General features: G+C 37.0%; 1 protein-coding gene across 1 annotated transcript in view; it reads left to right on the forward strand.

The window, feature by feature from the left end:
* The first annotated feature begins 1470 nt into the window (after positions 1-1470).
* Positions 1471-16431, forward strand: part of tmem41b (transmembrane protein 41B) — a 42271-nt gene continuing 27310 nt past the window's right edge. Inside the window, exons 1-2 of the mRNA XM_039748179.1 lie at positions 1471-1793; positions 8780-8897. Of these exons, the coding sequence (XP_039604113.1) occupies positions 1694-1793; positions 8780-8897 (218 nt within the window). The 5' untranslated portion in view covers positions 1471-1693. The remainder of the gene's footprint in view (positions 1794-8779; positions 8898-16431) is intronic.

A 16431-nucleotide genomic window follows, 5' to 3' on the forward strand; every position in this document is an offset into this window, starting at 1 on the left:
AATTAAGGAAAAAGAAATAACTAAGGGGCCTGAGTTTCATCAATTAAAACTAAAGCAAAAGAATTTAATTAGCAGCAAAAACTTGTCACTGATTAGGAAATAGTTAGAATGAAAACCTGCAGCCACTGCGACCCTCCAGAACTGGAATTTTACACCCAGAGTATCACAATAACTCAGTACCTCCTTATTAGTTGCTGCTAATCAGGTTATCCACCTCCTCTCACATGTGAAAACTTCAGAAAAATGCAAGTTTAGAGGATTTGCTATTTCACTGTCTGTGAATTTTAATCTCCCCTTACTGTCCCTGATATGCTTCACCTCCTCCTTGACTCTTTGTTTTACTACTAAAATACTGAATCACTTTGGGTCATCTTTCACCTTATCCACAACATTGCCCTCTGACAGCCTTTTAACTTCCCTAATATCCTTGTTAATGGCTGCCCTCATGAACTCTAGGATTCGCATTGGAGTTTTTAATTTTATACGACTTATACAGCTTTTTTCTTTTGCATCTTATTTCTAAATGTTTTAAACCTGTTTCACTGTTCTTCAGCTGTCTCCAAAACCTATCCCACTTTACCGAGTTTCGAATGCAAGCTAGGCCTGCTAATGGTTAAATAAAGACCCATGCCATATTTCTTTTTTAATTGCAGCTTGGCTTTAGCTGCCAATATAATTTAGCGAGAGGACCCAGGAAGGGAGGAAAATGAGGTAATGACAGCACAAGGATGGAAGAAGGGAAAACACCTGTTGGCTTTCAGCCGACCTAAAAATAAGCGAAGCAGAAAAATAAAGATAATTGACAGAAAATAAAAATACCGTGGTCATCATAAAAGAATTTGACTGGCCAACTACAGGAAAGGGGAGTCATACTAAGTAGCGAATGGGCTGCTTCGAGTGAGGTCAGAATGATAAGAAAAGAGGATATACACTATGACTTTTGAACTATTCGGGGCTCAGCCTGATTTGGCCGAAATGGGTTGAGTCCGTGTTGGAAAAAAAAACCAATAAACTCTGTTTGCCCATCCTCTTAACTCCTGAAAGCCTTCATTCCGGGTGAAGACCTCCGGTGCGTTTTAGCGCGGACGATTTTCTCTTCGACACTAACAAAGCTATTTTTTTATCATCACTAAAGTCAGATAACTTTAAATTGAGACAGTAATGTCAAGCTCAGCACAGCCTGCATTAATCCATATTCTTAATCCAAACCATACTTGCAACGGTTTATATTAGGGTATTGTAAACCATCTTACTACACAAACGCTCACACTCATTCACACAAGACAAGGTAAAATCGACAATTAACCAACAAGCATATTTTTAGGATGTGGAGGAAAAAGTCACAAGACCGTTTATTGTCAATGGTTAGGTTCTTATCGGTTTAAATACGAGGTATACTTCCGCCATTTGACAGCGACTGTATAACAAAGTGAAAGGCTGTCCAATTGGAATTAGGGACATAACACCGGAAGTAATTACTATTGGTGCACATGTTGCGTCACTGAGCAGATGTGACCGGTCTTTGACTGAGCTGTGCGAGAGGTCGCTTTTTTGGAAGGAGGATTCTAAGCAGTGACTCTTTGTCATAATTTCTTTTCTAGACAGAGAAAGAGAAATTTTGGAGACGCTTATAAAACGCTAACCATCTCTGTTAATTTGTCTGGACCTCGCCGAGAATCTTGAAAACAAGAAAATGGTAAAAAAGCGAAGTGACAAGCGACAGGCTGACTCGATTTCAGCAGAGTCATCCGCGCACGAAAAGCCATGCCTGCGAGATGAGGAGCTGATTACAGGTAGGATTACTCATGTTACACACCACCGCCTTGAATTAAAGTGGACTTTGAAGGTTAGCTGACAACTTGTACGTTTTGAGCAACCCGGTCCAATCAAATGACAGCGTCATCTCTGAGATGGTTTTATTTCATCTATATCACTAGTAAATGAACACAGGCGTTTATATCAGAATATAATAAGTAATCGAAGTCTGTTTCAGTTAAGAGAAACAAATCCCTAATGAACGCGTAATTTTTTGAATGATTATTAACAGTTTTTATGGAGGTTGTAGTGTGTATCCATTAACATATGTTAAAAGCAAAGTAATCATGTCTTTAATGTAAATACACTGTAAGCGATTTTTCTTTTGTTTCTCTCGTTCGTTCTTTCTTTATTTATCCAAATTTGGAAAGTGACAATAACTATAATGAAAAGGACAGTTTGTGAAGAAAAGCTTAAAAGAGACGAATGTTTGACTTGGGCTACTTAGGTCGATGAAGGGTTGTACAACATTGCAAAATACAGTTGGTGGCTGTTAAGTGGCAGTCTGCCCCCAAAAATATGCAAATCAAACAAACTTCATATACTGATTTAGTTTTCTGAATGCTCCTACTTCAGTTCTCCCTCCATCAGTTCTGGTCTTTACGTTATTTTAGCCCCTTCTGAGTTTTCCATCTGCTTTGCTTGCAGTGCATCAATTGCTGTGGTGTGTTGTCTTTACTGCTGGTGGACATCCCAAGTTTTGTTAAGAGAAACTCATTAGCGGCTGTGCCACAGACATTAATGGCTAAACCATAGGGTAACAAAAGTAGTGGTGGTGTGGCAATGGTAATTACAGCATTGTATTAATTAGTATATTAATTCTGATTGGTGCTGCTTGCAGCCAAATTCAAAATTTCTACTTGCAATCATCTGTATTTAGCATTTTTCTCTTGTCTATTTCGTGGACTGTCATTTATTTTTATTCTGCAATCAAAGGTTAATCAACAGCAAATTAGAATATCATTTGTAGTAATTGTGGCTCACACTGCTAACTTAATTCTTGTACATTTTTCTTCAGTATTGCTGCAGCAGAGAAGAGATAAACAAACTGCAGCGTGATATACAATATTGAGAAAATTAAATTTTTTCAAATCCATGGTTTTTCAAGAAAGTGAATTTTAGTATAAAATAGTTAGTTATGGGTGGCACCGTGGTGCAGTGGTAGCGCTGCTGCCTTGCAGTTAGGACACCCTGGTTCGCTTCCCTGCGTGGAGTTTTCATGTTCTCCCCATGTCTGCGTGGGTTTCCTCCGGGTGCTCCGGTTTACTTCCACAGACCAAAGACATGCAGGTCAGGTGCATTGACGATCTGAAATTGTCCCTAGTGTGTGGATGTGTGTGCCCTGCGGTGGGCTGGTGCCCTGGCCGGGGTTTGTTTCCTGCCTTTTGCCCTGTGTTGGCTGGGATTGGCTCCAGCTGACCCCCGTGACCCTGTAATTAGGATATAGCAGGTTGGATAATGGATGGATGAATAGTTCGTTATCCATGTGCAGTCATTACAGTAAAAACACACACAAATCAGTCATCCATTTTAACAATCCTGGATGTTTTTTCTTAAGAGAAAGAGAGTTCTGGAACAAGACTAGATTGGCCAGTTCATTGGCAGTGACATTAAAAATAACAGCAAGTCTGGACTAATGGGTCATCTTTAATGCATTCAAAGGTTTAGTAGCTTCATGACTTCATTACCAGGGACTTAAATGAGTAAATTATTTCTAGATATCAAGAACTTGTACAGTATGTGCTAAGTTGAATACATTACTCATGGTACTAAAATCATATCTCTAGGCATCACTATCTGTGCATGTTTTGCCTTTTGTTTTAAGATGATGATGTTTTAAAGAGGTATTAGTCTTCTTGATTTTTTTTCTGGACAAATCACTTATTATGTACAGAATTTCTATGTTGTCACTAGCATTCTTATGGTATGTATATTTGTGTATAATTTATAAATATATCCCACGGTCAAAAGTTTTAGAACACCATGGTTTTTCCAGTTTTTCTTCATATTTAATCTGTTGAAATGTAATGAGTGACCTAAAATGATGAAAAGGTAAATGGTAAACTACCAGAGGTTTAAATTTAAAGTTTGGGTTAGCAAAAACTGAAAAAAAAGGAAATATGAGAATATTACAAATGAGCCATCTTCAGGGAACAACAAATAGGTTTCAACCTACAGATGTTCTGCAGCAATTAAAATAAAGTAAGCCTTGGAAGTTGAAGCAAACCGTTTTCACAGGTGTTCCAACGTTTGTTGATTACTTAAAAACCCTCGGTTGGTCTTAAAGCAGAGTTGGAACAGACTGTTTTATTACATCCTCTGAAGTACTACTTGGACAATATTCTAGTGAATATAACCATGGCAAGAAAATGTAAATTATCAAATGAAATGAGAAAGAGAATGATTAACCTTAGAGGTGTAGGCCTTTCATTTAGAGAAATTGCAAAACAAATTAAAGTGTCAGTGAGTATGGTGTCCTACACAATCCAAAGGCAATTAGAAACTGGAAGTCTCAACCCAATCAGAAGATAAGTTTCTGAGGGTTGCCAGCTTGCGTGATAGGTGCCTCACAACACAAAATTTAATTGGTTGTGTATGTGTGTATATGTATATATAGTAACTCCTACACAGTGTGTTAGGCCTGAATTGGTGATTTCTTTGCTTCTCTGACATATACAAATGAGCCCCAATAATCAGATATTAATTATATATTAAAATAAAAATGTAGTTTTAAGTAATTGTCTGCTTTTATCAACCTAAAGGCTGGTTTATTGTACCTCTTTAACTGTATTGCTTAAAGTAATTTTGTTTATACTTCTAGTAGTACACTTAAGAGTTCTGACATGCTCTTTATTTGGTTCAGTGATCCCAATGATGGTGTTAACTTTTCAAAAAACTATGTAGGATGCAGATTAACAGTTTGATTTAAATGAGATATTTTAGGTGTGTGATTTTATTATTTTTTTTTTTTTAAGTTTTAACTATAATTTAGAATGTGTTCATTTTTTTCATTGCTGGGATGGTTGTTGTGTTTTTAGTTCAATAGTTTAGTTATGTATACATGGATTGTGTTAAGATCTGGCACCTAAATACCTAGGCTTCATACATTCACAAGAGACAATATTTTAATTGTTCCCATGGGATCTAGAAGAAGTGATGAAACTATTGTACATCTGTTACAGTGATGGAAAAGGCACCAGTTAAATATATTATTAATGTAGGTAATAGTAAATTGTTTATTTTAATCAAAAGTTATTAGAAAATCTTTACTCACTTTATTTAGCTATGAAATGTAATTATTCTGTGGACTTCATTTTAAAATGGTGGTTATACAACCATTAAAAAAAAAAACAGTTAATATCAAATATATATATATATATATATATAGTTATTTACCTGTGAGTACTGTTACAATTAGAAGATGCCTATGTGAAGCCAAGCTGTTGAGCTATTGGCAAGAAGCTCCCGCAAAGTCCCAGTGTTGAAAGAAAGTCATGTGCTGAAGAGGTTACAGTTTGCCAAAGAACACATTGACTGGCCTAAAGAGAATAGCGCAACATTTTGTGGACTGATGAAAGCAAGATTGTTCTTTTTTGGTCCAGGGGCCACAGACAGTTTGTCAAATGACCCCCAGACGCTGAATTCAAGCCACAGTACACTGTGAAGACCGTGAACCAAAGCATCATAATATGGGGATGTTCCTCATACTATGGTGTCGGGCCTGTTTATAGCATACCAGGGATCATGGATCAGTTTGAATAACTCAAAATACTTGAAGAGGTCATGTTGCCTTATGCTGAAGATAAAATGCCCTTGAAATGGGTGTTTCAACAAGACCACGACCCCAAACACATCAGTAAACGAGCAACATCTTGGTTCCAAACCAACAAGATTGATGTTATGGAGTGGCCAGCCCAATCTCCAGACCTTAATCCAATTCGAAAACTTGTGAGGTGACATCAAAAATACTGTTTCTGAGGAAAAACCAATAAATGCAGAAGAATTTTGGAATGTAGTCCAGTCAGCCTAGGCTGGAATACCTGTCCACAGGTGCTAGATATATAATAATATATATAATAACTAAGTAAACCTGAAAAGCACAGTGACAGATAATAGGAAGTGGGCTGTGTGAGATCTTTCTTCTGATTTTAACAACCTATATCTTAACAGGAAATTTTGTAATGTTTAGAAATTATGAAAGGAGGCAACTAACAGTTATCAAGAGGAAGCTTGCATTAAATAAAGTGGTTCCTAAAGTATATTTTTTATAAAAAAAATGTTTCAAAGATTTTTATTTTTCTTTATATAGAGTGTCTTAATTAAAGTGAGGAACAGCATACATGTCATTTTACAACTTTTTATTTTTCTTTATAACTCCTTACACCCTGGGGACATTTTTCAGCAGTCTCCACCTGAGGGGAGTACCCCAAAGTAAAGCCATATTATTCAAAAAATTAAGGCAGGGCAATCACGTTTTTACTTAAACATGACAGACAACTTCTCAAATGTAATAGAATTCATGATTTTCTCCAATTTAATCATTCCTTTACTTGGAAACTGCTGCTAAACTAGGAAAAAGTTTCATGTTGATAAGACAACCAAATAGTTAATAGTGTTTGGCACCTTGTATCCATCCCCCTTCCCTATCCAAAACCTTTCTAAATGGGGATCCAGTTAAGAACAGTTTTATATCACATAAAACAAAACTCTGGACCCCATCCCCTAATACACTTTTACACTCAAGTACACCTTCTACACACAATTGCATGAAACTATTTACGTTGTTTGCTTCTGCTTCAAATAGTGTATTTTTATTATGTATGTCATCAGCTGTGTCTCATTATGTCCATATATGGACATCTATGTATTGTTGCAGAGATCACTGACTCTGGTCAGAGCTTTTGACCTGGAAATGTGAGGTGGTCCTTGCTAAAGGACTCCTCCTTTATCATGACTGCTCTTGTTTGGAGGATTTCTTGTGTTTGATGCATCATACAATAATCTGCTTGGACTTGCTTATAAACAAGGTATTGTTTGTGTCAGTCTGCAGTATAGTTCACCTGTATGATATGGCAAAAGATTTTTAAACGATTGGTTGGCCTGGTACAGATATACCAAATATGATGAGTGTTGCAAATAGAATTTAAGATAGATCGGCATACAATGCACTGTAGATATTGAATGCAGTGGATTCAGAAAACTATTTAGACCCCTTCATTTTCTGCACACTTTTTTGTGTTGTAGATTTAATTTTAATGGATAAGTTGCCATTTTTGCCCATCACTCTACACAGTAAGCCATAATGACAAAATGAAAGCATGATTTTTTCAAAGGTATACAGATTTGTTATAATCAAAACAGAAATCTCTCATTCATATATTCAGACACTAAATTCAGTACTTTGTAGACTGGCGTCTGGCGTCAAGTCCAGTTTTTGATCTTCTTGGGTAAGTCTCTACAAGCTTTGCGCTGCTGGATTTGGGCAGTTTATCCCATTTTTACAGGAAGATCATCTCTAGCTCCATTAGACTGGATGGGTAGTGTCTATAAACTTCCATTTTCAGATCTCTCTATACAGGTTCTCTGCGTTTTAATTCTGTGCTTTGGCTTTGCCAATCAAGGACAGTCCGAGACTTGTCCTGAAGCCACTCCAGTGTTGTCTGGGGTCATTGTTGTGCTGGAAGGTGAACCATTGTCCCAGTCTGAGGGCTGCATGCACTCTGAAGTAGGTTTTCTTGAAGAACATCTCTGTATTTGGCTGCATTCATTCATCAATTGTGACCATTTTTGCAATTTCTGAGAAACACCCCAATAGCATGAGGTTGCCACCACCATGCCTCATTGTAGAGATGGTATCCAGCAAGTGATGAGCAAAGCCTGGTCTTAACTAGACATAATGCTTACTGTGTCACACAAAGAGTCTGTTTGATCAAATCAGAGAATCTTTTTCTTCATGCTTTCAGAGTCCTTTAAATTCCATTAGGCAATTTCCAACCTTTACCATAATCTCTTGATTGATGGAATGCTGCTAGAGTGACCATTGGGTTCCTGGCCAAGCAGCCAACTGTAGAAGGAGTCCTAGTGGTTCCAAACAGTTTCAATTTTAGAATAATTGAGGCCACTGTGTTCCCATGAACACTCAAAGCTTTAGAAATAGTTTTATACCCTTTTCCTGATCTATGCCTTGCCACAGATTTATCACAGATGTCTACAGAGTGTTCCTTGGACTTCATGACTTGTTTTTTTCCTGAGATGCACTGTGAATTGTGAATTATGTGAATGAGAGATTTCAGTTTTGGATTTTGAATAAATATGCAAACTTTTCTCAAGACATGTTTCACTTTGTCAGTATGGCTTATTGATTGTAGATTTATTGTAAAAATAGCAAAATTATCAATTTAAAATTAAATTCATAGCTCAATAAGGTGTGCAGAAAGTGAATGGGTCTGAACAGTTTTTGAATCCGCTCTGTATCTGTAAGAATTGTGTTTTAATGCTTTGATTATTATGCACTAGCAGAAATATACCTAGTTTGGATTGCATACATAAATCTTTATTTTAGTTATGGGGAAGATAAAATAATGAACATTTTGTGTATGGATATATTAGATTATGGAATTAAGATTTTGTCTCTTGATTAAATCTTCTTTCAAACTTTTTAAATATTTTTTAAAACCATTTATTGCATCTCCTTTCAGATGTAAATACATTTTAATACTTTATACTGTATATTCCAACTGCATTTATTGTTAGACTATTAACTTTATGCCCAAAGCAAATAAAAATGTGTAGCCTTTTAATACTTAATTTTGTGCAAGTTCTAATGCTTTAAAAGTTTTCTAATGTTTCAGAATTAAAATGTTTACTAAATATTAATTTTTTTTTTGTCTATATTTGTTTTTGTAAGTTTGCATGCACCAGAGGAAAAAAGTTTTTCTAAAGAATTTTTTTCCCCATATTTTAGGAAAAGCATATTCAGAAGGTGGATCAGCTCGGATGTCTTTATTGATTTTGGTGTCAATTTTTCTGCTGGCTGCATCTGTGATGTACCTGGTTTATCAAAATTTCCCAGAGTTAAATGAGTAAGAACTGTTTAATTTTTGTTGTAGTATTTGTTTAATTGGATCATGTTGTATTCCACTGCAAACTTAACACTTTTTATGATTTAATGTGTTATCTGTTTCTCTCTATCTGCAGGGCCAGCTCTACCATTTTAGATGAATTGTGTTGTTAGCTAGGGTAGCAAAATCTAGGAGGCGTAGTTGTTTTTTTTTTTTCGTTGAGATGTGGCACACTTGCTCTTCAAAGAAATTTGTTTAGATGGTTCAATTTTTATCTCAAACAGATCACACTGTATAAAGTTTTAAAATTCCCCAGTTTCCCATTGAAAAGCATTGGCGATTTTTGCGAGCTCATCCATCTTAAAACTGAGAAATGTTGTGTGCAACTTCAACTATGAATTGGTTTACTGTTTCAATTTTACCTTGAGAGTGGCTCCTTGAACTTGTATACGTTGTATATTTTCCTTTATTACTCGTCTGACAGCCATGTTGATACCCAAAATAAATGAATCAAATAGCTGGGCAGAGCATGCGTTCCTACAGCTCACACAGCAGCACCTTCTCTTGCTGCTTTGGGTAAGTTAACTAACAAAGTGCAAAAAAAGTCAGTTCTCTGGAAATAAATAGAAGGGAAAAGCAATTATATAAGCATATGTGATGACAAATTGAACAATATAATCTGCAGATTATTATTAAAAAGAACAGACATTATCAACCTGCAGCTAAATGGTGTTTGAACTAATTAATAACATGGGAAATGCGCAGCTCCCTTAACTGATATAAGCATAGGACACGTTTTAAAATGCACCTTGGTGTCAGGAAGTGGTAAATTTCAGTGGCTCTGATCTCTGTTGCCCAGTCCCTAACCTTTCTATCCTAGATTAGTCTAGTGGGGCCAGACATGATTCTTAAACAAGAATGCATGTCTGGAAACAATAAATGGTAGTGAGTAGTGGCAAAATCCTGTGCTGCAAAGGCTATACCCACAGTGCTTCTAACTAAAACACCCAACCCCAATTTCTCAAATCCACACATTTTAAACTGCTGTTAGGGTTTCAGGGAGAGAGCCAAACATACTGAGCAAAAAACTTGACATTGAGAGAACATAAAAAGCTAAAATGGCTGTTTTCCATTCAGGAGCTCAGCAGCATAAGGTGACTGAAGTTTAATAGTTAATCTGTGCGTTTTGATGAGCACTGCGATCATAGAGATAGACAGACATACACACACACACACACAAACATACAAGTAGCTGATGGGCTCCACACGTTTGAGAAGTACATCTGTCTTTATGTCAGTTTATTTCATCGCTTTATGGCACAACTGGAAACAGAGTTTAGATGAGCGTTGTGGTCTAATATACCATGTCTTAATAATAAATAAATACAATGATAAATAAATATAAATAATAAATACAACGCTGTGGCTATTTTGCCATGGCATGTTTGCATTTCCAGTAAGTAATGTTAAATTTCTTTAGTTATTCATTTGGACATACAATCAGAAAGTGGATGCTGTTCAGCCTCCTGGGTACTTTTACTGTTGTTGTTAGGCAGATTTGTTGATTCAGGTGCTTTTGAGCACTGAAATCCAGATCTTCTGCATCTGTTATCCGGTCTCATTCACGTTCTTTAGGCACAGTGTTACACACCATTTACTTTTTTTGCAGTATATATTTTAAAGATTATAGCTGCCAGTTCTTTCAAGATTACATCGACTCCGACACTATACTCAAAACGTTGAACAACAGAAAGCACACATACCACCTGCCACAACATATTGTTCACATTTACCATTCATCCAATGATGTTGTTGAAAACAAATGTATAATGTGATGCTGCAGAAAGGTTTTTCCATTGCATCAGGTTATGCTTATTTTTCAAACACGTTTTGTTTATTTTAAAAACATGCAATGTGTTCTCTGTACACACTATACATGTTGATAGGTCTATTGGGGTTTTTCTGCTGTAAATGGTCATCATAAACAAAAGCTCTGTCTGACCTTATTATCAAGAGCACCATTAATCTTTGCAGTTCAGAATCACCGCTACTACTTTGAGTGCTGCCTTTATGAGTCATTGGATTGGTTTAGTATTGTGAAAGTATGTGAGCTGTCTTAATTGTTCCCACCCAGTTTTAAGTAAAATTCACTTATGGTTGTCTCCAGATGTATTTATTAGAAGTCTGGCTTCAGCGAGGGTAGTCCCAGATACACACAAACAATTGTGGAAAGCCTCTAATTTCTTGCCCATCGTATTCCATTTGTATATCCAGTTCATTTTCCAAGTGTCTTCTTTATGTAATTTTAACATATTACTGTGTTTTAACCAATATTAATAACTAGTTGGGTTACTTATTTCTGTTTCTTTTCTGCTTGTATAAGGTTATATTAATACTGGATTTAGGCTAGTATCAGTCATTTTGTACAGGGTGAGCCAAAAAGAAGTACCACATTTCAAACGTTTATTCAACAAAAACACTACAAGATAAAATTAATTTCATTACAACACAAGAAAGGGTATACAATATATATTTTTTCACTGTGTTTTTAAAAATGATTTCTTCAAGGTGGTGGCCATTATTAGCAGTACATTCTTCGAGACGATTTCTGAATGCTTGCATGACTTGTTGGGCCATTTCAAGGGGCATGAAGGCCATCTGACATCGCAGTGCAGGGAGATCAGCTTTTCCAGAAACATGCCTGGATCTCTGCTCTTTAAGCTGTAGCTTAATCCTTTTGAAGCCAGGCATCCACCACATCAATTTCTTCCAGTTGGGGCCACAAAAAGTTTTCAATGTAACATTCTACATTGACGGTGACTGTTGCTCCCCCCTCCTCAAAAAAGTAAGGGCCTACAATGCCTAATTCTGCACTGGTGCACCAAACTGGAACATGCTCACTGTGCAGGGGACTCCGATGAAGTTTGCTAGGGTTGGTTTCAGCCCAAGAGCGAAAATGTTGCTTATTTACACAAAAATTCAAATGGAAATGTGCCTCATCGCTGCACGTGACAATGGCATCTCGATGAACGGTTTGCAGAATATTCGCACACTACTCTCTATAGCTCTCCCCGTCTCTCTCAGTGAGTTCCTGCTCTACCATCATCTTTTATAAATGGAAATTTAAGGTCCTCATGCAAAATCCTCCTCAAAGACGTGTTAGAAATAAGAAAGGCAGGAGCATGTTTGTGCGCTTAACATCTAGGAGACTGCAAAATTTATGCCCTTACAGCTTGGATGGTTTCAGGCATTCATACAGTCCAAGGACAGCCTGTTCAGTGTTGTACCCGTCTGTCTAAATTTTGCCACCTACTGAAGAATTGTTTTCCGATTTGGGATGTCCCTGTTAGGAGGAATGCTGAAGTGCGTTCGGAAGGCGCGTTGTGTAGTGATGATGGATTCATTGTTTTTGAAGAATGCTTCAATAGCAAAAGCACAGTACACACCGGACCAATACATGTTGACAAATGAAAACTACAAGGGATCGCCTATCATAGCACACCCACCCCAACTGCTAATTACTAGATACTACTCTATTGGATATACTTTCAAAAATGTTTAGGAAAATTGAAGAACAATTAGTCACAGACCCCCTTCAACCACTAACACATGAATCAATGCCATTTTCATATCACTTGAATTGCAGTCTGCTGTGTATGAAAGCTATTGAGCCACCACAAGCCTATTTGTACTCTATTTCTAACTCCATTGTAAAGTGCTGTTAAAAAGCACATATTTAATGTAGTTTACTAATACATGGAATTGCATTCTGTTACATAACTATTTAATAAATAAAAATGTAATAATTTACTCTTGAATGAAGTAAATAAAAAATATGAAGTTTTCTAACTCATATTACTTAAGTAAGTTGCTGAATAATCCTTTTTTACGAGCTAGACAAGCAAAGCAGCAAAAGAAATGTATGTTCTGTCTGTTCATTAGACAGTTTTATATTCTTTTATTAAACATGCTTGCTTTTGCTATTTGGCATTCTTTAGTGGAACAATGGGTAGCAATGCTTACCCATTACTTGTGTGTTAAGGGTTGTTTCCTGGCTTGCTCATAATTTATGCAATGATTGTGGGTTTTCTCTGCGGTCTTGGGTTTTCTTCCCACAATTTTAGGATTTTTAGGATGTACTTTATGTACTGGGTTAATTGCTAGCAATACATTGACCCATTATGAGACAGTATGTGTATGTTTATCTGTGTGTGCTTGCTCTAGCATATTCTGGCTTTGATATGGAATATTTTTAAATAGTTTATTGATGGATGGAAAGGATGCTAATAAGATTTTCATATTATAAAAAGGTTTATGCCCAGTAATGGTAATTGGTTCACAACGGTAACATGACCCTTATTCATGTGAAATCTGAGTTACCATCTTGAGTGTTTTTAGAACAATGTTTTTTTTTTTTTTAAATGTAACAAATGAGTGCAACTAAACAGAAGCAATTAAAATATTAATTTTAATTTGAGAAATGAGCAGTTGAATAAAAAATGCCTGTGTAGCAAACCGTACAATATTAAACAACTTGTCCATCCATCCATCCACCCTCTTCCGCTTATCCGGGGTCGGGTCGTGGGGGCAGCAGCTTAAGAAGAGAGGCCCAGACTTCCCTCTTCCCGGCCACTTCTTCCAGCTCTTCCGGGAGAATCCCAAGGCATTCCCAGGCCAGCCGGGAGACGGTTCCTCCAGCTTGTCCTGGGTCTTCCCCGGGGCCTCCTCCCGGTTGGACGTGCCCGGAACACCTCCCCAGGGAGGCGTCCAGGAAGCATCCTGATCAGATGCCCGAGCCACCTCATCTGACTCCTCTCGATGCGGGGGAGCAGCGGCTCTACTCTGAGCCCCTCCCGGATGACTGAGCTTCTCACCCTATCTTTAAGGGAAAGCCCAGACACCCTGTGGAGGAAACTCATTTCAGCCGCTTGTATTCGCGATCACGTTCTTTCCTTCACTACACATAGCTCATGACCATAGGTGAGGGTAGGAACGTAGATCGTAGTGCTGGGCGGTATACCGGTTCATACCGAAAACTGTTTTTTAATTTTTTTTATAATATGGATTTTTCCCTGCCTAAACGACATTCGGAATGTGGCGCAGTGGGAAACTGTTCAAGTAGGGACTTTTTTCACTGCTACACCGCTAAACACAGATTTGTTGCACTAGGGCTCTTTTTCACTGCTACACCACCAAATAGTGGGCGGTAGCGTAGGTATGCCGCGCAGTGAAAATGGACAGAGCATTCCGAAACTGAACTAAAAGTAAAGTTGAACATGATGAACAGAAGAACTTTTGCCGAAAAAAAGGAGTCACGTCCGTCGCCTGGAGATAACTTTAGTCTTAAAAGGTCAGATGTGTAAATACTGTTCCTGTACTACTGGATAATAGTGCAAGCCAAGTTGTAATTGTTTTATTTGTTTTCAATACAGTGTAATGTACCTGGGTACTGTGTAATAGTGTGACAACATGTTGACTTTATTCTCGTAATTTGTCATTAAAGTAGACCATCGTAAACTAAACTTCATCGTAAAATGAATATTTAATTTACTAGATTTTCTCAAACCCCGTCATAAGTTATATAGCACATTAAATGCTTTGTGTTAAGTGATTCTTAAACTGAGTTCTTCTTGCACTAAGAGGAGGCGCTGGCAGCGATCACTGCACAGAATACATTCACTTAATGATCTTCCTGCTCTCTGAACATTTAGAATGCTAAGATAAATACTTAATATAATTTTCATGGTGAAATGAATTAAAATATGCATTAATCATATGGGGGCACGGCGGCGTGCCTGCCTTGCATTTGCATGTTTTTCTGGTGGGTTTACTCGGCGTGCTTCAGTTTCCTTTCAAAGTCATGTAGGATGTGGGGTTTTGTTGTGCTATATTGACCCTGCTAGTGTATGTTTTGCTTGTATTCATCCTGCGATGTGCTGGCGACTCGTTCAGAGATGGCGCAACTCTGAATGGATGGCATAATTAAACATGTATAACGAAGATATTTTTAAAGTTCTGAACATTCCGTGGGCTAAGTTTATAACTAGTTTTAATATCACAAAGACGTTTATCGTGTGGTGATTTGTTATGTGGTGAAAGAAAAAGGAAGGATGGAAAAAGGAACTGGGGTTTTGGTACGTCAGAGACAACATGCATGCAATAAAGAGAGCCCGCTCAGAAGAACATTGAATTTTGTGTTTGTGTCTCCGACCAGCAGATCAGAAACCCAACATTTGCACAATATTTAAGTTAAGCCTGTGCGATAGCTATTCATACATCCAGTTTTTGGAGCCTCGTCACACCTGCCATAAAGTTCTCTACACTGAACATACACCTGGGGAGCAGCACTACCGCCTCACTACTGTGCATGTGTAATACCTGCTTTAATGCATTTCATCATGAAAATGATATCAAGTATTTATTTTTTCTAAATTTTCAGAAAGCAGGAATATCACGAAGTGAATGGATTCTGTATGGTGATTGCTGTCTTCTCTTAGTGCAGAGGAAGTCAGTTTAAGAAGCGTAGTGATTAACCACTGGGTCGGGGAACGTAACACAAAGCATTTAATGTGCTGCATTAATTTATGACGGGGTAAATTAAGTAATTGATTAAACATTAATTTTAGGAAGAAGTTTAGTTTACGACATTCTACTTTAACCTCAACATAAACGGTGAGAATAAAGTGGAAATGTTGACTTTGTTCTCGACATATAGTTTGTTTTTTTCTTCCCAGTATAGCTTAGCTTGAAGCAAGGTCCATATTAATGCAGTTTGCCTAAATGATGGTTCAGTTGGTAAAGATGTCATCACCAAGATGCACTTGTTTTATTTTATTTTAATTTGGTGAATACTGTGTAATGCACCTGGGCTTGAAGTCTTGAAGTAATAGTGCAACTATCAGTAATAATACTATTATTTATTTTATTGTTATTATTTATTAGTTTAAATATTATGCAGTTTAATGATGATAAAGTTGTTTAAAAAGTCACTTTAACGTGTCGGTGGACAGAGATTGTTAACATTAACAGAAAGCGTAGTTGGTTTACAAAAAATATTTACTATTTACAGTAATCCCTCCTCGATCGTGGGGGTTGCGTTCCAGACCCCCCCGCGATAGGTGAAAATCCGCGAAGTAGAAACCATATGTTTGTATGGTTATTTTTATATATTTTAAGCCCTTATAAACTCTCCCACACTGTTTATAAATACTCCCCAGAGTTATACAGCATAATCCCTTTGTATTCTCTTAGATATTAGGTAAGATTCATTGAAATTATGTATATAAACACACTGTTTATATACAGTAAAACCTAAATATTATTTTAAAGATATTGAGTGTCTCCGATATCACGTTACAGCCATTACGATAGATATGCCACCAGCAATAAATACGTACAATGCAACAAAAATAGTATACAGTAAATGTGTGTGTACAGTGACACTAAACGTACGTACATGTACTAAGTACTGTAAGTAGAAAATTAATTATGGTTACTCACCAACAATGACACGATGACTTGTCCGATAACAATGAGTTTTATTTTACTGCACAAC

The sequence above is a fragment of the Polypterus senegalus genome, chromosome 1, assembly GCF_016835505.1.
Source record: "Polypterus senegalus isolate Bchr_013 chromosome 1, ASM1683550v1, whole genome shotgun sequence".
Taxonomy (NCBI): Eukaryota; Metazoa; Chordata; class Cladistia; order Polypteriformes; family Polypteridae; genus Polypterus; species Polypterus senegalus.